The following is a 21,612-nucleotide window of genomic DNA, read 5'->3' on the forward strand; positions in this document are numbered from 1 at the left end:
GATACCACATTTGCTGGAGTGCGGCCACTCTATGTGATCCTTCTGGACTTCTTCTTGATTAGACCCATGGCCTTAGCCTTTTAGGGTGAAAAGGTATCTTGAGACACATCTTGTTCAGAGAAGCTGGAAGGGTGTCACTTGTTCTCTCAAAAGCACAAATTACTACCTCAGTAGCTAATTGTCAACCAAGATGATTCAAGACATTTCAGTTTAAACACACACAAAGAAGCTGGTAAATTAATAAATTTTCTTTTGCTCGAACAAGTCTTTTATATCAATTGCTACATGATCGATAGCAGCATTGTCATACAATTCATAGGAAGGAAGGAAGACGAGGAAACAAGCACCTAACTTTCTATAGATGAACCGAATATCAGCTTATTTCCTTCAGGTTGTCGGGCTATTAATCCTTTGCAAAACTAGGTTGGGGCATCCTTCTATCTTCAGCCTCTGAATAGTAGTAAGTGCCGACAACCCGTGCACCGAAGAGAGCTCACTGCAAGACCTGATCTCCAATTTCTTCAACACCGGAAGTGATCGTGGCAGGTTAAACGACTTGACGCTGTGGAAACCTTCAATTTTCAGTGATACCAGGGACGCGAGCTCCGGGATGTCAGGGAGTTGATGGCAGTAATGGAGAATCAACTCTGCCACAGAAGGAGCGCAGGGCAGCCTCTTCAGTTCTGGGCACCTACTGATACAGACTTTGCGCAGCCTAGGGCAGTCACCTTCAGATATCTCAAACAGCTCTTCCAACCCGTACATCTCCCACAGGTTCAACAGCTCCAAAGATGGGAATTTGGTAGCACCTTGTACGTCGCCGCTTAGCCTTTGCACTTCATACATCTTCCTTACGCTCAGAAACTTCAGTGATGACAGCTGGGCAAGGGCGGGAAACTGGGTGCAATTGTAGCAGCTGTCGAGTGTGAGCGAGACTAAGCTGGGCAACGAAGAAGAGCCCTGAATCCAAGCAGGAAATGCACCACCTTCGTAACCTCTAATGGCAAGCTCTTGGAGGTTGGCGTGCGGCTGGAGGCTTTCAAGAACCTGCTCAGCCACATTTTCTACTTCTTCGTCGTGGACGTCAGTGTCAAAGCCATCGTCATGCCATTGCAGTGTTAACTCCCGGAGGTGCTGCTTAACCTTCAGGCTTGCGTCCTGTGCCTTGCTGCAAGTTTTGACACTCTCAAGTCCTGCAAGCTGAAGGCAACCCCTCAGACCGTGCAGGTTTCCCAGCTCACTTATGGAGCAGTATGACGACTCAGCGCTGGCATGGAAGACTGGCAACGTCTGGAGCTCAGTCAGCTGTCCAATTCCATGTGGTATGCGAACGTAGCCCAGTTCTTTCGTCACATTAAGATGGCGCAGCTTAAGAAGCTTCTTTGTTTCTCCAGGTAACACAGTGAGGAAGCGGCAATCTTTCGCTTCCAGTGTCTGCAGATTGTTGAGACTGCAGAGCTCAGAAGGAAGTGTCCTGATGCTTGTGTTGTTGAGAGATAAGAACTGCAAGTTTCTCAGGCCAACAATGGACCCCGGAAGCTCTTCCATGTCAGTATGGCTCAAATCTAGTGTCTCTAACGACGTGAATTTCAGAAAGAAATTGTCTAAACCAACAAAAGAAGTCTTGTACTGTTGCCACTCAGGTTGCACCACCAGAAATGTCTGCAAATCCTTCAACTCCTCTGTTTTGGACATCAGTTGAACATTCTGGAATTGAGAGGCAACGAATGACAAATGACAAATATTTTCAGGTATGCTGCTCAGGAGATCCTCATTCCTGAAATACTTGTCACGGGAAACGGACACCACCACATTGTAAATAAGCTCATGCATCACAAACTTTTCGTCTTTATAATCATGAGAAGGTGAGTATTGAAAGAATGATCTGCACAGCAACTCATTGAAATATTCAACTCCTACATCTTCAGGTTCTTGCCCTTTGATAGGCACGACAAAGCCTCGAGAGAGCCATAGGAGGACTGTATGATGTTTATCAAATATGTAGCCTTTAGGGAACAAGGAACAAAATGCAAGGCAATTCTGGAGATGTTTGGGTAAAACATCATGACAGAGCTGTAAACATGGCAGCGTGTTTTCTTCCAACTTCTCCTGTTCCAGTAGAATTGTATCTGTATGGCACAGAAGACCACCAAGTGCCCTCAAGTTTAGGGGATTGGCCCCAAACCTGGCAATGAACTTCTCAGCAAGTGTCATTAATTCAGGATTACTCTTAATATCATAGCCCTCACAAGTATACATTTGGAGAAGCATCAAGTTATTTTCTTGGGATAAAAAATCCAAGCAATAGGAATGCATTGCTCCACCAGTAAGAGAAGCAACAGTGTCACACCTTGTAGCTATAACAATAACGCTGTCCTTTGAACCGGCACTTAGAACTTCTAACACATTGGTCCAAAAGTGTTCGTCCTCTATGTCTGCATCATCCAAGAAAAGAAAGAATTTCCTATCAGCGAGTACCTCTTTAACCATTTCTTCGAGAAAACTGAGGTTGTTGATTCTGCAGTGAACATGCGTGACAAGCTCAATTGTCTTCCTAAATAACGTTTCTCTATCAAATTTATCAGACATCTGTATCCATATCCTCGTTTCAAAAGCATCCAACAATTGCTGGTCATTGTAAAGGACGTGAAGCAGTGCAGTCTTGCCAAGACCACTGTCAGATTTTATGCAAATAACAGTACAATTGTTCCCATCATTTCTGTTCAACAATATATCTTCTGTTATAATTTTTCTAATATTGTCTCTGCCATGAAGTTGAGGAATAGCCTAAAATAGCAAAATGATATATTAAATTCACCAAATGAAAACGAGTTAATAATGCTAAAAACATACATGTCGAAAAATATGGGAGATGCTAGCTTTCAATTGCCTGAAAACAACGTTTCGTTAACTGGACGAATCACAGCCCCACATTCTCAATCCTACGGCTATCCTCTTTTCTTCTAACCCCCATCGTCCATGCGGTCTATTTCGTCACGCCGGCGCTACTCGCCCCCTTGCCCTACCCACCTCCTCCTGTCTCCGGCGGCGCTCGGCCGTCCATTCCGCGCCTGCAATCCCTGCCGCGCTAACCAGGTTTCGCCGGGTTGTCGTTGTGCCTCCTCCGTCCCAGCACCGTCCAACCGGCGGTCCTCTGCCTGCCGCCGCCTCGCCTCCCTGCCCCCGGGTCTGACTCCTCCACCAGGCCGTCCTGCCTCCCAAAGAGCCCTCTCTAATCCCGGCAACCTCCTGAACCCCGATCCCTAACTCAGCTGCTGCTAATTCCTCACAGACGCTGTCGACTAGGAAGCTAGGGATTTTTAGTTGACTGAAAATTAGGAGGCGCGGAACAACATAGATACCTGTTGCACACATGTATGGTGGAGTTCTTGTTTTTGCCGTTGCTTTCCCATGGCAACCCAGGCCTTCAGATCGCTATAAAGAGAAGAATGTTGCTGCTCATGTTCAGTGAACATACTGGTTAGTTGAGATATGAACTGCATCTCTTTCTTGTCCACGGGGTACGGCGTGTACCACGGAGGGTAGACCACGAGCGGCTTGAACACCCCCTCCTGGTTTGTCTTCTCCCAGTCGCCGTCCTTCTTGTCGCCATCTTTCTCCTCCGCTGGCTCGACGGAGAGGATTTCCGTGGGCCAGAGCCCGCGCAGCTTGCTTACGACGTCAACGGGGTCGACGGAGCCGACCACCGTCAGTTTATGCTGCATCATGTCCATGGCGATCGAGTTGATACCTGAGTTTAGGTTGTAGTAAGTTCTTGTTAGAATTCAAAACGAGTTCAGAAATTCAGACATGTATGACAAACCGGAAATTATTCAGTGGGTGCTAAAATAAATTGGGTAAATTTGTCCCATAGCATTATGAATTCCTCGGTTTAGAAAAATGCCACTATAAAAGTTTATACCTGGCTAGTGTTATTATAAATTCCATGGCTTCTAAATATGCCATTATGTACACCTCTAACGTCATTGGGCCACCTGCATGCGGTTGTATTTCGGTATACACTAAAATACCCCCGCCATCGGCCTACGACCACACCGTGGTTGGGGATGAGCGTGAAGTCGGCAAGCGTTGGAAGCCGGAGTGCGAGCGTCACCGCAGCCGCCGCGCGCTTGAACTCTCGGCCGGGGGGCTTCTGGGAGGACGATACGGACACTGGCGGAGGCCGCCCAAGCGGGGACCTTCGCCAGGGACTGCGAGTCTACGCTGGCGAACGACGAGCTCTCGGCCTCTCGCAGCTGAATCAGGACAGCGCGCCGATTCCGCTTATTGAAACCGCCAACGATGCCAATGTCGCCGGCAAGGAAGCTCATGCCCGTAGCCTCAGAGATGATCTTGGCGCACTCCGACACCTCGTCCTGCGCAGCGTCCAACACTTAGCACAAGACCACAACAATGACAAGAATGGAGCAAGTCATGCAATGGCATTGTGTGGTGCTGACCTCAGGGGCATTGATGAGCTCCAGGAGTTCTGAGGTCACCTTCCATCTAATATTTTGGATTTTGGTAACATAATAAAGATCAAGTCTTTATCAAGGAAATGCAACTACATTGGCAGGAAACCCAGGGAGCGGAGTCAGGCGCGCAAGAACCCACCGTCCATGACCGTGAGCAGGATGCTCTCGCAGTGGTCCAGGCGGCGTCGGCGAGGAGGGGCCGATGTTGGAAAATAAGGCACATTTACATTTAATTTACTCCATACATAATTCATGAGTAAATTAATATAATCATATTATCAGAACATAATCTATATATATACGAAATCACAACATAGAATTAGATCTACTATACTCAAAATTAGGAATCGTAAAAAATAAATATGAGTAACAATATAGAATTAGATTTACTATACTCAAAATTAGGAATCGTAGAAAATAAATATGAGTAACATGATTTTTACGTACTGGTCCTGCGTTGTGTAGGTTACTGAAGATACTGGTTGCACTGTGTTGACGGCACGATTGATCCTACTGATGACGTACCGAATTTGTTGACGATGACAGCGGGCAGTACCCAAGCAACTAAGAAGACGAGCCGTGGTGAAGAACTTTAGCAATCACGTGGAGCGCTTCCCAAAAACCTTATTTGTCCTCTCCGAGTGCAAGATCTCAAGAGCGAAGGTTTCAGAGATCTGCTCTCCCGCTCGCCGATACACGCTGACGCCGGGATAGAATAGACTACAGCGGCAGCACAACTGAGAGGGAAAGAGGTAAAACCCTAACTCTTATATAGACTCATGTATTAAGAGCGTTCCCAATTTTAGGGCTTCACTCAATTAGCAGTCTATGTTGTACATATCCTCAATAAGGTGGGGGTTCTTGCATATATAGGGAGAAAACCCCCACCTCTATCTCCATTAGCAATATGGTACTAACAGAAAGTGGGCATCAACATGAGTCACCTCTCCATAATATGGGATTTTGAGATTTATTAGAAATTATTACATGGGTCGGCCCCAATAATTCTAACAATCCCCCATCAGATCTCGAAGTTCCATAGAGAATTGCAAGTTTCACACTGTTGTTTGATATACCAGTGTTTCAGTGGAGACTGTTAAGTTGAACATCAACCTAGAACATAAAGCTACACTCATTCACATCTTGAACAATGGACTATACCTTGAATTGCAAGTTTTGTGTAAAACATCTTGAACAATGGACTATACCTTGAATTGTAAGTTTTGTGCAAACAAGTTTTATTTAAAGTCATAATTAATACTTAGATGCCAGTAGGCTACCCCGTAGATGGAGCATATAAGTCCTACTCCATGATCACTTCATAAGTTTAGTAGAGATCACCTAAATCTCATAGACTATGACCAATAGTCAGACACATATAGGTATGTTCTTCCAAGAATGCCCTATAGGTCAGCATCTTCGCTACTTAAAGTTAATAGGATACATTAAGGCAATAGCCAACCTACCTTATAGATCTCTTAGAGTATTGCATCTTCACTCGAGTGGATCAAACAACAAAGGTACTCTCCTCCAATTAGACCAATAGCTTGTTCTTTGTAGGTCCTAATTCATGGGATCTCCGATCACACAGGTTGGGTTACCACTATTGTATAACTCACATGGATCTCATACCCATCTCCTTCGATGCATTATCTATCACACTCCGTAATAGTCCCTTTGTAAGAAGAGAACATTAAGATATCAGCACAACATGAACATTGGCCCCTGTATCAATCCACCAATTAGTAGACTGAAATACTAAAAATACTGAAGGTAAATTTTCATACCCTGTAGCTCCATTTCCAGCTTTTGCAATGGTCACTACATTACTAGTCTTTGAATTCTGCTTTTGTGGAGCCTTTCTTCCCTTCCGGTCTGGACTATCCTTGGCGAAATATCCAATCTCACCGTTGCTGTGATCATCTTCTTCTTCTTGAATGTGGTAGTTTTTTTGGATTATTATCTTTCACTTTTTCTTATTGTGGAAGGGCTTTTGCACCGTATTGGCGCTAGTTTGTCCCTCGCCTCCTTTTAGACTCATATCCTTAGCTCGAGCTTTCTCCTCAACATCGAGAGACGCAATTAAACTCTCAACGGTAATCTCTTGTCTCTTGTGCTTTAAAACAGCGGCAAAGTTTCTTTACGAAGGAGGTAACTTGGCAATGATACCTCCAGCCATAAACTTGTCGGGTACTTTGATCTTGAGGAGTTTGTGTTCCTTCACGATGCACTGAATCTCATCAGCCTGCTCAACTATAGAGTGATTTTCAACCATCTTGTAGTTATAATATTGCTCCATGATATACAATTCACTTCCTGCATCTGATGCACCAAATTTAGCATTCAATGTATCCTACAGCTCATTCGCACTTTGTATGTGTATGTACACATCACAAAGATAGTCACCATGAACACTAAAAATGCATCCTATAAATAGTGTATTGGCATCCATGAACATATTTTCCTGCTCAACAGTAAGGATTCCTTCCGGCTTGCTATTAGCCACTCAGTAGACATTCATAACCGTCAGCCATAGAGTGACTTTTACTTGCCATCTCTTAAAGTGCATACCAGAAAACTTGTCTAGCCTCAGTGCATCGACAAAACCAGCCATTGATAAACCTAAGTGCTTATAGTAAGGTTTTTGAATTGTTGAAAAATAAGACACATTTAGGATTAATTTAATCCATAAATAATTTATGAGTAAACTAATATGATCATATCATCAGAGCATAATCTAGACATGTGTACGAAAACACAACATATGACTAGATCTGCTATACTCAAAATTAAGAATCGCAGAAAATAAAATATAAGTAACATGGTTTTTACGTACTGATCCTATGTTATGGAGGTTGCTGAAGATACTGATTACACTGTGTTGATAGCACGATTGATCCTGCTGATGATGCGCTGAATTTGTTGACGATGATAGCGGGCAGTGCCCAAGCGACTAGGAAGATGAGCCGTGGTGAAGAATTTGAGCAATCGTGCGGAACGCTTCCCAAAAACCTTATTTGCCCTCTCCTGATGGAATATCTCAAGAGCGATGGTTTCGAAAACCTGCTCTCTAGTTCGCTGGTGCACGCCGACGCCAGGATCGAATAGACTACAGTGGTAGCACAACCGAGAGAGAAAGAGGAAAAACCCTAACTCTTATATAGACTCACGTAATTAGAGTGTTCCTAATTTTAGGACTACTCTTAATTAACAGTCTATGTCGTACATGTTTCCAATAAGGTGAGATCCTTGCATATATAGGGAGAAAAATCTCTATCTTTACCTCTATTAGTAATATGATACTAATAGAAGATATCCCTCAATATGGACCACTCCTTCATAATATGAACCTTTGAGATTTATTAGGAATTATTTACATGGATCGACTCGAATAATTCTAATAGGAGAAGGGCGTGATGGGGTGCATCCGCCAGCCGAGCGTGGAGAACACAAGGAGCTCCATCCGACGCATTGTCTTGGCCGCGAACACGTAGGCCTCGGCGGCGTCGCCTTCCCCCCATCGGCGGGGTTAGCATTGACAGCAGCGGTAGTGTAGAGTTGAAGGTCGAGGAGATACATGTGACGCATGTGACGGTGGCGAGGTGCACCATCCACGGTTAGCTGCCTTACCTGTCCTGTGCTGAGCAAAGGGCTGGCACAATGCCATGGTCGTCGGAGCTGGTGGGGGCTTCGCGGTGATGTCTACGCTGGTGCGCGCCATGTTTGGGCGCGCGGCGGAACACGCGGCGGGCACGTCGGTGGCTGTGGCACAGCGGGTCAGCGGGGAATGGCGAGTGTGGTGGTCGAGTCAGCAGGCAGGGGTATTTTAGTCTATACTGAAATACAATTGCCTGTGGTAATGGCGGCGGAGGTGTAATAATAGCATATTTGGAAACCACGGAATTTACAATGGCACTAGCCAGTATAAACCTTTTAGTGGCATTTTTCTAAATAGAGGGTTAATTAATAATGGTATGGAACAAATTTACCCAAATAAATCCGATCGAACAAAGTTTCTTCCGGTTTGCGAATTTTCAAGACACATACGTCTCCATGAGTAAGGGAGCAGAGCAGACAAAGGAAGGAGTACCACGGAGAGTCGAATCTGCTTTGAGCGCCTTCTGCTTCTCCTTGTTATCTCGCAGGTCCAGCTTCAGCACGATTTTCTGCAGCAGGATAAGACAGCAATCAGCAGGAAACTCTTGCGGACAGCAGCTGCAAATCAAGCAAGAGTTCTCGAGTGATTACCTTCACGAACATAGCCAAGCCAACCAGGATTGATCCCTCTGCTGGGCGGGGCGGATCTACCACCTCAGCGAGCTCTGGCAGCCGCCAGAGGTGACCGGCGGCGCAACCCCCCCGGGGCGGAAGCGCCGAACGGGAGGACCGGCCGACCAGGGGCAGCGCCGGAGGCTCGTGGTCGGGGAGTGAGACCTCGGCGGCGGCGCCGGCGCCCGGGACGCCCGCGGCGGCTCCAAATCCGGCGGCGGTCGGGGCGGCTGTACGGGAGGAGGGCACGCCTGGGTACATCGGCCCGCGACTGATCCTGGTCGGCGGGGCTACAGCGCTCGAGGGCAACTCTGCCAGTGCCATACCGCCCTCTTCGGCCGGGAGCTGCTGCGCCACCCCCTCCTGGTTTTTCTTCTCCCAGGCGCCGTCCTTCTTGTCGCCCTCTTTCTTCTCCTCCTTGGCCGGCCCGATGGAGAGGATTTGTGCGGGCCAGAGCCTGCGCAGTTTATTTACGATGTCGACGGGGTCGACGGAGCCGACCACCGTAAGTTTATGCTGCATCATGTCCACGGCGATCGAGTCGATACCTGATGTTGGGTTGTAGTAAGCTCTTGTCGTCAGAATTCGAAACGAGTTCAGAAATTCAGACATGCATAATAAACCGGAAATTATTCAGTGGGTGCTAAAAATATCGATCAAACAAATTTTCTTCCGATTTGCGAATTTTCTAGACACATACATCTCCATGACTAAGGGAGCAGATCAAAGCAGACAAAGGATGGAGGCAAGTACCATGGAGAGTGGAGACTGCTTTGAGCGCCTTCTGCTTCTCCTTGTCATCTCGCAGGTCCAGCTTCAGCACGATCTTCTGCAGCAAGATAGGACATCAATCAGTTAAGCAATCAGCTGGAAACTCTTGCGGACAACAGCTGCAAATCATGCGAGAATTCTCGAGTGATTACCTTCGCGGCCATAGCCAAGCCAACCACGATTGATCCCTCTACCGGCTCTGCGCTATAATGGCTGGCTGCCTTTGCTCTGGCCGGCCAGGCGTGCACGAGGTCAGCAATACGACAAATGGATGGGGTCGGAACGTCGTGCCGTGCGCAACGGGACACGTGACTGACACCTCGAGGACGCAGCCGCCGGACCCGCTTGAAGGGGCGAGTGGCAGCGACGACTTCCGGAGTCTTCAAATGAAATAAATGATCAAATATAGCAATTATTTAGACATCCAAATATCTTCAAATGAAAAAAATGATCACATAAAAAATTATAGATCTCATCGTGAAATATAAATTTTATATAAAAATCATGTCCATCGAAGTTCATATGAAAAATCATAATTTTTCAAAGATACGTTGTGCAGCAAGGAAACCATATCACTTGATGAATAGGTGATAGGGGTAAAATTCACATATTCATCAGGCAACAGATGGAGATGACAATCGGACGTAACGAGTACAAGTATCCACAGATAAGGATGGACATATCCGTTGACCCGCTATGCTATTACTCACTAGCAAGTGCTATTTCTTGTTTCAAGTCACTATATCTCGACATTGTTCAAAGGCGCGGCAAGGCCTTCACGCTCGTGCGCCCTGCTTGTCTCATCATTGCCTGAGCGTGATCGCCAACGTACACCGTGGCCTCCCTTCAGCTGAACTGAGTCATCAGAATCAGATTTTTCCTCGTCACTTGAAGTGACGAACTCGAACCCCAAATTATATTCTTTTTTTGAGAAGGGGTGATATCCATTAGATCAAAAGAAACACATACAAATAAGAAAACAGAATCCTGAGAAAGAAAACACAACAAAAAATAATGGGCCGGCTTCCGACACCCCGAGTTTCTTCTCCGATCCATCATTCGCAAATAAGGTCGAGGGAACCGAAGCCGTAATCCACACCGACAAGGAGGGGCTATTGAAAATCAGTAAATTTTTAAGAGCCACCACAAGAAACATCCTGCAACCAGAATGTATAAAGAACGATGAATGCTTCAAGCAACCTCGTCGGGTAGAAAGAGATCTGACCCAAATACATGACCAAATTATATTCCAACAGCAATACTTCAGACGAGTACAATATGAGAGAAGAGAGACCCAAAAGATGTTATGGGCTTTGGCCACCTCTTGAACCTTGATGTTTGTTGGGAGCTTTCCGCCCGAGATAGTGGGCTGGGCTACAAGCCATCAGGTTTATGTTCACTTACGTGGGGCCTAATTGTCAATTCGAATTGACAGGTAAACGAGCAATACCGGTATGAGTTAGTCTTACCCATACTCATGTCTATCTACTCGTCGGGTAGAGCTGTTCACCTACGAACATGCCCGTGGACAAATAATATGTAACATACCTGATTCTATTAGGCTATTTACCGGTGGGTAATCGAATACAAGTGACATCCCTAGCAACAGGCCACCTAAGCTGCAACAAATGATGGGCCCCATCTTTTCGCCCTTTCATTGGGCAATTTTTAAATAATCTCCTAGTGAATAAACATTTTTCCTTATTGCTTGATGATTGGGTGAATTTGTAGTTTACGGTGGAAAACGTTTTTATTATTGAGCATATTGATTTTTGATTTTTAATGAATTAGTAATAGCACAGGCATTATTGCTATGTATTACTATTTTTTTATTTTTAATGAATTAGCAATAGCACTAGCATATTGCTATCTACATATTACATGATTTACATTAGCTACAGTTATGAGCATATTTATTTTCAATTTTTAATGATAAATATTTATCGATGAAATTAATATATATAGCAAGCCCCAATATAGAAACTTAGGTACGAACATATTTATTTTATTGAATTGTAAAATTGAACCATGAAATTTAGGTATATATAAAACTTAATTTTGGTATATAGGAAGTTCAAATTTAAATAAATATGTATTAGGGTTTTAGATTAACAGAATGTTAATAATTATAGATAGTACAAACTCAACCGAAAACACTTGAGTAGTGCAGCGGTTTAATTGTTCGGTCTTACTTGGGGCAGGTCATGAGTTCGAGTCTCGATGCGCGCGCAGCTAAATCAAAATTTTTGCACCCTGCATCTGTAGTGAAAGGGGTTCATAGCCCGTAAACATATTTGACCAGAAGTGAAAGTTGTTTCACTGCCGGTGGACTTATTGGGCCGGTAGTCAAATATGTTTCACTGTTGGTTGTCCTATTGAGCTAGCAGTGAAGATCCTCTTTCACTGCCTGTTATCATTTTGAGTCAGCAGTGAAAGTCTTCCCCTATAAAAGTGCTCGACTCCCGTGCCCTCGAACACTTAGAAATTTTTTCCCCTTATTAGCATGTGCCCTCCGCCGAATCGCCTCATGACACTGAGGAGCCCGCATTGATGTGCCTTGCACCGTCTTCCACCGCCGTCATTGCCGAGGATCACCACTCTAACACCAAGGAATTCGCGCTTCCTCCCCGATGCCGAGGAGCCCGTGCTACCGTGCACTGCGCCCTCGTCCACCGATGCCATTGTCGAGGACCACCACCCAAACACCAAGGAGCCCACTGACTCCACCCTGACAAGCACCCCGACGCCAAGGAGCCCGCACTACTGTGCCCTGCGGCCTTGTCCACCACCGCCGTCATCGTGGACCACCACGCTGACATCGAGGTAGGCCTCCCAGCTCCCCCTCCATCTCCTTCTCCCCTTCGATTCCTAGGGTTTAAGCACAAGTTCATACTGATTCATGGTCGGCTGCTTGTGTGTTCAAATGATAAGAAGAAATGCTTGTGTGCTAGTCCTTTTGTGTGTTAAAATGATAAGAATAGATGCTGCTTATGGTCCTTTTGTGTATTCAAATGATAAGAACATATGCTGCTTGTGGTCCTTTTGTGTGTTCAAATGATAAGAATAGATCCTGGTTGTGGTCCTTTTATGCTCATATGATGATGTTTGTGGTCATTTTGTGTGTTCAAATGATAAGAACAGATGTTGCCTCGGTCCTTGCTGATCTGTACTTGTATACCGAGACATATTTCTTATGTTGTCTATGTAGTAGACTACCTATTATAATTTGATGCTTGGATTGTGTACTGCTGTAAGTTTAGAGATTGATTAGCATATCAGATTCTAGATAAGGAGGTTGATTCATCCTTTTTGTTCTGTCATTACTTGTTTAAATCCTGCTATTTAGTCTCTATTTTTATCACAGCAGGAAATTGCTTGTCCTTTTCAGAATATGTGCTCTCTGATTTGGTACAACAACACTGTCCATGATGATATTGTGTGATTATTGAGAATTCTATCCATGTTCAAATAACTCGATGAGAACTTTGTAAATTGTCCAGTCGTTGACATACTCAATAGAACAATTAGAGGGCAGGACCTTGATTGTCCTTGGGCCATTTGTTATTCATTTCCTGAGAGGACTTTTATACACCTACTGTCCAGTTCTTCCTGTACGCATGTCATCGGAAATTCTTGATTACGAATTGCTGTCATTTTTTATTATCATATTTTTATTTACAACACTTGCACCTTGCCCTTATTAGGTTTACATAATAGTGGAAGAAGAAGGATTTGTCCAAGTTGTGGTCAATGTCTTTCATCTTCCCTATTATGTGTGCCTAATAAGACTATTTGCTATAGCCACTGAGGTCGTATTTCTTTTTTACTCCTATTACATGTTGTATTAAAAATTACACTATTTTCATACTTGTTCTTCTTTTTGCAAATGATGAAATTGGAGAGCATACATATGGATGCAAAGCTCGTCTGGAATGGTTATTACACATGCACCTTGCATGTCTTTTCACTATCCCAGTCGAGCTTGTAGTCGTGTATAATTAGCTCCATAATCTGATGCTAATGCTATTTTCATACTTGTTTTGCATATTTTTTGGTGTTAGTATGGTTTGTAGGATATCATTTTTTGGAGTTAATGGATTCAAAGGAGCATGTTACAAAGGATACAAGTCCAAACAGGAAGCTGTTGTGGTATACAACAGTCAAGTAATCCAGGTCGAGCTAAAATTGGCTACCTTTGAAAATAAGAAGAAGAAATTTGATTTCACGTGTAAAGATATCGTAATCCTAGTTCTTGTTGTAATCATTATTTTGCTATATAATATGATATGACTTGTAAGGTCAATGTGTCACTTGTCAGTACCTTTGTCTATATTTGTGTCTATTTTGCTACGTAAAATGTGACTTTTTTTGTTAAATGTGGTCGTAATGTACTCAATTACAATATTGTATGTGTATGCATTCTATCTATCGACTTCTTCATGGTTATCTCACTCTTTCGACAGCCTCTCTCCCGCGCTCATCGGCTTTATCTCTATCTTCCTCCTTCATTAGCTCTCTATATGTAGAATACTCAATCGTTCATCGTCATCGTATACAGAACTCGCAGGAAGGGATGGCACCACCAACCGTCGATCCGGTTAGAGAAAAACTCACCAATGCCAACCATGTGCTCTAGAAGGCGCAAGTGCTACCTACTGTGTGAGGAGCACAGATCGAAGAGTTCCTGGACAGCACTAGCGCTGCACCCTCCAAGCACATTGACACTCAAGAAAGTGATCAAACTATCATAGCTCCAAACCCTGCATATGTGCAATGGATCGCTCTAGACCAACAAGTGCTCAGCTACCTTCTGCCCTCCCATAAGTGCGAAGTTTTGACACAAGTTGTTGCTATGAGAACCTCAGCGTAGGTGTGGAAGGCCATCGAAGATATGTTTTCATCGTAAATACATGCATAGTCTGTCAATACACGCATAGCCTTGGCTAGTACGCAAAAAGGTAACATGACCGTTGCTGCGTTGGGAAGGTGCGGGCCCTTGGAGATGAGATAGCAGCAGCCGGCCGCCCTCTGGATGATGAAGAGATGGTCTCATACATCCTTATTGGTCTTGATGTCGACTTCAATCTGATTGTTTCAGCTATCGTTGCACGAGTTGAACCAGTTTCAGTCAGTGAATTGTATGCCTAACTACTCCGTTTTGAAACATGGATGGATCTTCTCCAAGGAAACTCTCACTACAAAGAACCTTGTCTCTGATCATCATCTTGTTGTTGACAAACGAGCTTTCTTAGAATTTCACCCTATTTTTTTCTTGATCAAGGATCAGGTCTCCTTCAAGACAGGTGTTAAGGTGGCATGTATCCACTCGCCACAAACCAGACCAAGTCCAGACACCAGGTGCTAGGTGCCATCATACCCTCTTTGGATAGGTGGCACAGTTGTCTAGGGCATCCTTCGCTTCCTATTGTTCAGTGAATCATTAGTGAAAATAATATACCTTGCTCTAGTAAGGTCAGTGTGAGTCATTCTGTGATGCTTGTCAACAAGCTAAGAGTCATCAGTTATCATATTCAAAGTCATCTAGTGTCTTTAGTGTTCTCTGATGTACGGGGTCCTGCACATGATTCGGTTGGAAGAAAAAAATATTATGTTAGTTTCATTGATGATTATAGCAAGTTTACATGGATATATTTGCTCAAACATAAATCAGAAGTCTTTCAAAAATTTTGTGAGTTCCAAAATCTGGTGGATCATCTGTTTAGCAGGGAAATTATTTTGTTGGAAACAAATTGGGGCGGAGAAATATGTGAAGCTTAACTATTTCTTTCAGAAGGTTGGGATCACCCATCTTGTTCTGTGCCATCACTCCCATCAACAGAATGGTTCTGCAGAATGAATGCACTACCACCTCGTGAGAGCAGCAAGTGGAGCGGTCGGGCCCACGGTTCCTTCGGAGCAGAGCCTCCGGCGGTCTCTGGCTTGTGGTTGATGGCTCGTGGTCCAAGTATTGCTTGGCTTATCTTGGAAGGTTTGACCCGGGTGACCAGAACGGTACGCTCGATGACGTCAGCGACAGGGGGCATTGAATGCACCCTGGGGAAAGGCACGATCCTATCAGGTGGGCATGGGACGCATGTCATCTTGTCGTTGGGGGTTCATGGGGTCGGTTCCGCTCCCCTATGATTTCGTCCTGGCAGGCGAAAGGACTGGGCATGCGCCCGCCGCCTAGGGGGGCAAGTTGCTCCTTATTTGTAGAAGGAGGGGGATTGCCCAGAGCGACTCTTTCATCAACTCCTCATTCTCATCTGCCTTTGCCTTCAGCATCTTTTGCTTTGCGTGAATTGTCCTTTGTTCCCTGCTCTTCCTTTCTCTTGTAATCCAGCGCCTTTCGCCATCCTCCTGCGGTTCGTATGGCTAGCTCGGGTACTCCAAGTGGGGCCGGAACTCAAGGGCCTTCACTGCGGCCTCCTCTCTTCTTCGGAGTGGAGAGGTCAAGCGATCGTTGGCCTAGAGTCCTTTGGAGGAACTGGAGGCAAGGTTGGTAGTGGCGGCCCTTCAGGTCAGTAGTATTGGTTACGATTTGTCAGGTCCGGTGTTGGGTTCTGAGTAGCTCATTCTGTCCTTTTCCTTCTTCTACTGTGCCTTGTAGCAAGTAATTTTGACGAGGGCACCGAGAGGTGGGGAAGCCAGGCCTTTGCCGTGGCCCGTGACGAGGTTGATGGCCTTCGCCAGGCCTTGGAAGAGGCCCGAAAGCGGGCGAAGTCTGTGGAGGGTCGTCTTCAGGAGGAGATGGCGCTTCGCAAGCGTGCGAAGGCCGAGGCGCGGAAGGCTGCCGAAGACCTCTAGGAGGTGAGGGAGTTTACCGATGCAGCCAACGCAGCCTGTGTGTCTGCTGAAGGCGACGTTGACACCCTTCAGGCAGCAGTGGGTAATATGCAGTGAGAGCTGGAGGAGGCTCGAGCATCGGAGGGGGCACTGCGTTCGGAGTGTCAGCAGTTAACGGTACTTGCGTCGGAGGTTGCCTGGATTACCTCTGATGCTTTAAGTGGCCTTGGGGCTTGGTGCTCGCCACTGCCCTCCAACTCGGAGGAGTCGATTATACCGCTCTTCTGGCTTCGGTCTATCGCAAAGGTCATGGTTAGGGCCGCGGAGGTCTATGCGAGGTCCGCTGCCCGTGTGGCCGCTACGCTTCAACTGACCCTACTGCACCAAGCGATGGTTAGTCCCCTCGAAGCACTAGAGCAACAGGTGCCAGACTCCATGGTCGAGGGCTTTCGGCCGGAGGCACCTCCTGCGGAGATTCGCGCAGCCCTGGAGAGCTTCCACCATGGTGTATGGGTGAAGCATGGCCAGAGTATGACGTTGCGCTACATGGCCGGTCAGGGAACTCCGGGTGCCTCGAGGGGACTTCGGGTGCCTCAAGGGGACTTTGCCTGGGTTCTTTGTTGGGAGGTCTAGTCCTTCACCTGGAGTCTACGGGCGCTTCGCGGCCCTCTGGAGGTTCTTCGTCTAGCGCTTTTGCCCCACCGGAGCCGTGCGTGGATGCCCCGGAGGTGTAGCTCTGTTGCAGCTGTCTTTTGTTTTCTTTCCTTTCCCGAGGGGGTCATGTTTTAGCATGCTGACTACCCCTTTATGCTTCATGTATATAATCTTTTCCTTATTTGATGTAACGAAGTGTCTTCTGTGGTTTTCCTGTCTTTTTTCTGGAATGTTTGTGCCTTTGAGTTTAACTGGAGTCCGATCTGCGTGTATAGGTATGGTGGCTCGAGGCCGGAGGAGGCCTCGTCCATATCTTGGATAGTGCCTCTGGGGATGGATCGAGTGCGTCCGAAGCAACGGAGGCTACTCCGTTCGTTCGATGGCGGAGTCGTTTCGTTATGCCCCGCGATTCCAACGGGTGTATTGATCCGCATGTGGCCACCAATGTTTTGGTCAAGGTCAAGCTAGAGGATCCCCTTGTGTCTGCTCCGGATGTATATTTTGTTGCAAGGGATGATTAGTGTGCAGCCCGAACAGCCCGAGAGGTTGCCGGCTCATGCTTCCTACAACGCTTTATCCCCTTAGGGTTCTAACGGAGTGCCTTCGAAAATTTTTGAGTCTATCCTGGACGAGGTGAAGGTGGAGGAGGTACAGGCCGTGGAGGCCTCGCCAGAGGGACAGGAGGAGGAAGAGCTTATACCTTAAAGAGGTCCGCCATGTAGGTTAGCGAGACCTTAAAGATGGCGGACAGAATGCCCGTCCAGCACAGAGGCTTATACCTTCAAGATGCTGGAGGGTCTTCGTTGTTTTTTTTTGGTACCTTCAAAGAGGATTGAGCCTAGGGCCCCCTATACATAGTACTTGCGAAGGGTCTCCGCATTCCAACTGTGTTCAAGGGGGGTTCCTTCTGTATCGGCCAAGCGGTAGGAGCCGGGCCTGTTAGACTTGAGGACTAGGTATGGGCCTTCCCATTTGTTGCGCAGCTTTCCCAGAGCTAGGGCACATTGAAGCACTAGTTCGCTGGGTTTCAAGTTTCATGACACAACCCTTGGATCGTACTAGACCTTAGTTTTCTTGATGTAGTGATCGAGATTCTGAATGGCATGAAGCCGCGTGCCTTCGGTAAGGTCGAGGGAGAGCTCCCTTTCTCCGTCAGTTTGTGGAAGTTGTACCTTGAGTGAGCAGCCCTTGACCTCAGTAGGGGTCATGGTCGCGTCTCCATACAGAGGTGGAAGGGTGTGAACCCGGTGGCCTGCGTGATAGTGGTGCGGAGGGACCACAAAACCTTGGGAAGCTCCTCGACCTGTAGGCCTCGAGCTAAGCCAACAAGGTGGCCATTTAGACCGGAGAGGTTGTTGCCGTTGGCCCTTACGACGGCCCCATTGGACTGAGGGTGTCGAACTGTTGTGAAGCATAATTCGATGCCAAGGTCATCGCAGAATTGTCTGAAAGGCCCGGAGTCAAATTGTGTGCCATTGTCCACCGTGAGCTGTCGTGGGACACTGAAGTGGCAGATTATGTTCTTCCAGAAGAATTTTTGGACATTTTTTGACATGATTGCAGTGAGGGGTTCGGCCTCGACCCATTTGGAGAAGTACTCCAATGCCACCACTGCGTATTGAAGATTGCCTTCGGCACGGGGAAATGGACCAACGAGGTCCATACCCTAACGAGCCAAGGGCCAGACGGGGGCGATTGGTTGCAAGGGAGTTGGAGGTCGGTAGTTTTGGCGTCTCATCCATTGACATCCTTGGTAGGTGTGGACGAGGTCTTCTGCATCGGAAATGATCATAGGCCAATGGAGCCCCTGGTGAAGTGTCTTACCGGCTAGGGCACGAGGAGCCAGATGATTGCTGCAAAGGCCTTCGTGTATTTTTCTGTAGGAGGTTGGCTCGTTCTTGTTTAGTAATGCAGCGAAGGAGGGAGCGTAGATACCTGTCTTGTAAAGGGCACCATTTAGGAGACGGTAGCCCCTAGCGCGATGTTGGATGCAACGGAGTGCAATTAGGTTGTCCAGTTCTTCTGTTCCTCTCAGGAAGGATAGGAGGGGAGCCCTCCAGTCCATGACTTCGATGGGGAGGATGGCGGCGGCCATTTTGTCAAGAGCTCTGGCGGTCGGTTGGTGTAGGGTCTCCAGGAAGGTGCCTATCGTTGGGTCTTTACCCATGCCTGTGGCCTTTGCCAGGGCGTCTGTCTGACTGTTGTTCGCCCGCGGTATGCTTCGTATTGATATGCCGTGGAAGTGTGCCTCGGCCTTGTGAATGGCCTCGAGGTATGTTGTCATGTCCGGATGGAGAACTTGGAAGTTCTTGTTGACGTGACCGGCGACGATCTGAGAGTCAGTATGGATGATGACTCTGGCTACCCACAAGGCTCGGGCCTTTCGGAGGCCTAAGAGGACGGCCTTGTATTCGGCTATATTGTTGGTCATCTTGAAGTCCAAGCGAGCAGCATATTGGACCTGCTGGCCTGTGGGAAAGATGAGGACCGTGGCAGCTCCGACGCCCATAGAGCACTATGCTCCGTTAGTGTAGGTGGTCCAGATGTTTTGGAAGGGTGTAGTGGTGGGTTCAGTGGGTACCAGAGTCCATTCGGCGATGAAGTCTGCCAAGGTTTGGGATTTGATGGAGGTGCAGGCCACAAACCTTACCACAAAGGGGGCTAACTCTACCGGCTACTTGCCGATGCATCCCATCGCCTCCCGATTACGAAACATGTCGCCAAGTGGGTACGAGGTTGGGATAGTGATGTCGTAGGCAAGGAAGTAGTGCCAGAGCTTGCGTGAGGCCATTAGCAGGGTGTAGGCTATTTTTTTGAGCTCAGTGTAGCATGTCTTGGTCCGGGCTAAGGCCTCCGAGACGTAGTATACAACCTTTTGAGTGGAGCGACCGTTACTCTTTTCCTCCTGTACCAGGGCGGCGCTGACGGCAGACACAGAGACGGATAAGTATAGGAGTAGTCCTTCGCTGGGGAGGGGCATCACATGTGTTTCGAGGTGAGAAAGGTGTGCCTTTAGGGCCTCAAATGCCGTCTGGCATTCCGGCATCCAGCTAAATGGTTCGGAGCCCCTCAGTGTTTTGAAGAAGGGGAGGTTGTGCTCACCAGATTTTGCGACTAAGTGACTGAGGGCCGCAAGGCGGCCGCTCAGACATTGTACTTCTTTCAAATTGGTGGGAGGCGACATTTCTGCGATGGCACGAATCTTGCCCGGGTTGGCCTCAATGCCTCTTCAGGAGATGAGATATCCTAGCATCTTTCCACCCTTAGTGCCAAATACGCATTTTTCTGGGTTTAGCCGCACGCCAGCGGCCCGGAGGCTGTTGAACATTTCTTGCAGGTCAGCAACATGGTTGGCTTCTAGTTGGCTTTTTACCATGATATCATCTACGTAGGCCTTGATGTTGCGGCCCAACTGCTGCTGCAACACCTTGTGTACTAGGCGAGAGAAGGTGGCCCCAGCATTCCGAAGAACGAAGGGCATCCGGACATAGCAGTACACTCTGAAGGGTGTAATGAAGCTGGACTTGCTCTTATCCTCCATTGCCATCCACACCTGGTGGTACCTGGAGTAGGCGTCAAGGAAGCTCAGCAGTTCACAGCTGGCGGTGGAATCCACTAGCTGGTCGATGCGAGGAAGGGGGTACAGATCCCGGGTGCATACTTTGTTTAATGATGTGAAATCGATGCACATACGCCATTTTCCGCCGTGTTTCTTGACCAGGACGGTGTTGGAAAGCCAATCAGAGTGGATGACCTCTCGGATAACACCGGCTTTTAGTAGCTTCTGGAGTTCTTCCTTTGCGGCTTCTGCCCGCTCCGGAGAGAGCTTGTGAAGCCCCTGGCATATGGGCCTTGCCTTTGGGTCAACCTAAAGTGAGTGCTCGATAATGCTTTGGTCGACTCCTGGGAGGTCCTGTGGGGACCATGTGAAGGTGTCGATATTACCTTGCAAGACGGCCAGAAGTTGGGCTTCTTTCCCGAAGGTGAGGTCCGCCCCTATTCGGAAGGTCTGGTCAGGTTGGTCTTGGTGTATGGGGATCAGTTTTATGTCCCCCTCCAGTTGTGGCCTCGGAGGACAGCGGTGCCCGGGATGCGCCAACGGATATGGCGACTGGGGAGCGGAGCAGGGTACCCATACTCGATGCGCCTAGCCAGGTCCTGGTCGCCATGGACGGTTATTAGCCCCGGGTGTCCAGGCATCTTCAGGTAGAGGTAATTTTGATGGGGTACAACTCCAAATCTATTCAGAGTTCCCCATCCCAGGATGGCATTGTAGGCGTATGGTACGTCCACGACGTCGAAGGTGATGACCTTGGATCGTGATGCGGAGCCCTCACCGAAGATGATCGGGAGTTCCATCTAGCCTAGGACGTTGAGGGGGCCCCCATTGAATCCTTGGAGGGGTCTGCTGCTTGGTGAGAGCTAGCTTCATGGAATTTGGAGCTGGTCGAAGGCATGCACGAATAGGAGGTCCGCCGAGCTACCTTCGTTGACCAGTATTCTTTGGACCTCAACTTCGACAATATTGGCTGAGATGACTAGGGCATCGGAGTGGGGAAATTTTACCCCCTCAGAGTTGTCGATGGTGAATGTCACGAGGGCGTCAGCCCAGTCGGGGGACTATTGATGGATGCTAGTTGCTCCGATGTGGTGTACC

At 47.3% G+C, this 21,612-nt stretch overlaps 1 protein-coding gene and 1 non-coding gene across 4 annotated transcripts; one reads left to right on the forward strand and one right to left on the reverse strand.

Moving 5' to 3' along the window:
- Positions 1 to 233: 233 nt before the first annotated feature.
- On the reverse strand, positions 234 to 9,799 carry LOC133886863 (disease resistance protein RGA2-like). Of its 3 annotated transcripts, none has more exons than XM_062326757.1 (6): positions 9,668 to 9,799; positions 9,498 to 9,573; positions 8,724 to 9,292; positions 8,566 to 8,641; positions 3,363 to 3,751; positions 234 to 2,787 (listed from the first exon to the last, which is right to left on the reverse strand). In XM_062326757.1, the coding sequence occupies exons 1-6, from the start codon at positions 9,677 to 9,679 to the stop codon at positions 388 to 390; spliced, it is 3,522 nt and encodes a 1,173-aa protein (XP_062182741.1). In that variant the 5' UTR covers positions 9,680 to 9,799; the 3' UTR covers positions 234 to 387. The 3 variants fall into 3 exon arrangements, with proteins under 3 accessions (XP_062182741.1, XP_062182742.1, XP_062182743.1); XM_062326758.1 differs by having other exon boundaries at positions 9,498 to 9,570; positions 9,668 to 9,772; XM_062326759.1 differs by lacking the exon at positions 8,566 to 8,641 and having other exon boundaries at positions 3,363 to 3,620; positions 8,787 to 9,292.
- A 4,741-nt stretch (positions 9,800 to 14,540) lies between these two features.
- LOC133887568 (small nucleolar RNA Z247) lies at positions 14,541 to 14,679 on the forward strand. Its single transcript, XR_009903605.1, has one exon. It is a non-coding gene; the product is annotated as a small nucleolar RNA Z247 (small nucleolar RNA).
- The last annotated feature ends 6,933 nt before the right edge of the window (positions 14,680 to 21,612 follow it).

This window comes from Phragmites australis, chromosome 12 (genome assembly GCF_958298935.1).
Source record: "Phragmites australis chromosome 12, lpPhrAust1.1, whole genome shotgun sequence".
NCBI classification, from domain to species: Eukaryota; Viridiplantae; Streptophyta; class Magnoliopsida; order Poales; family Poaceae; genus Phragmites; species Phragmites australis.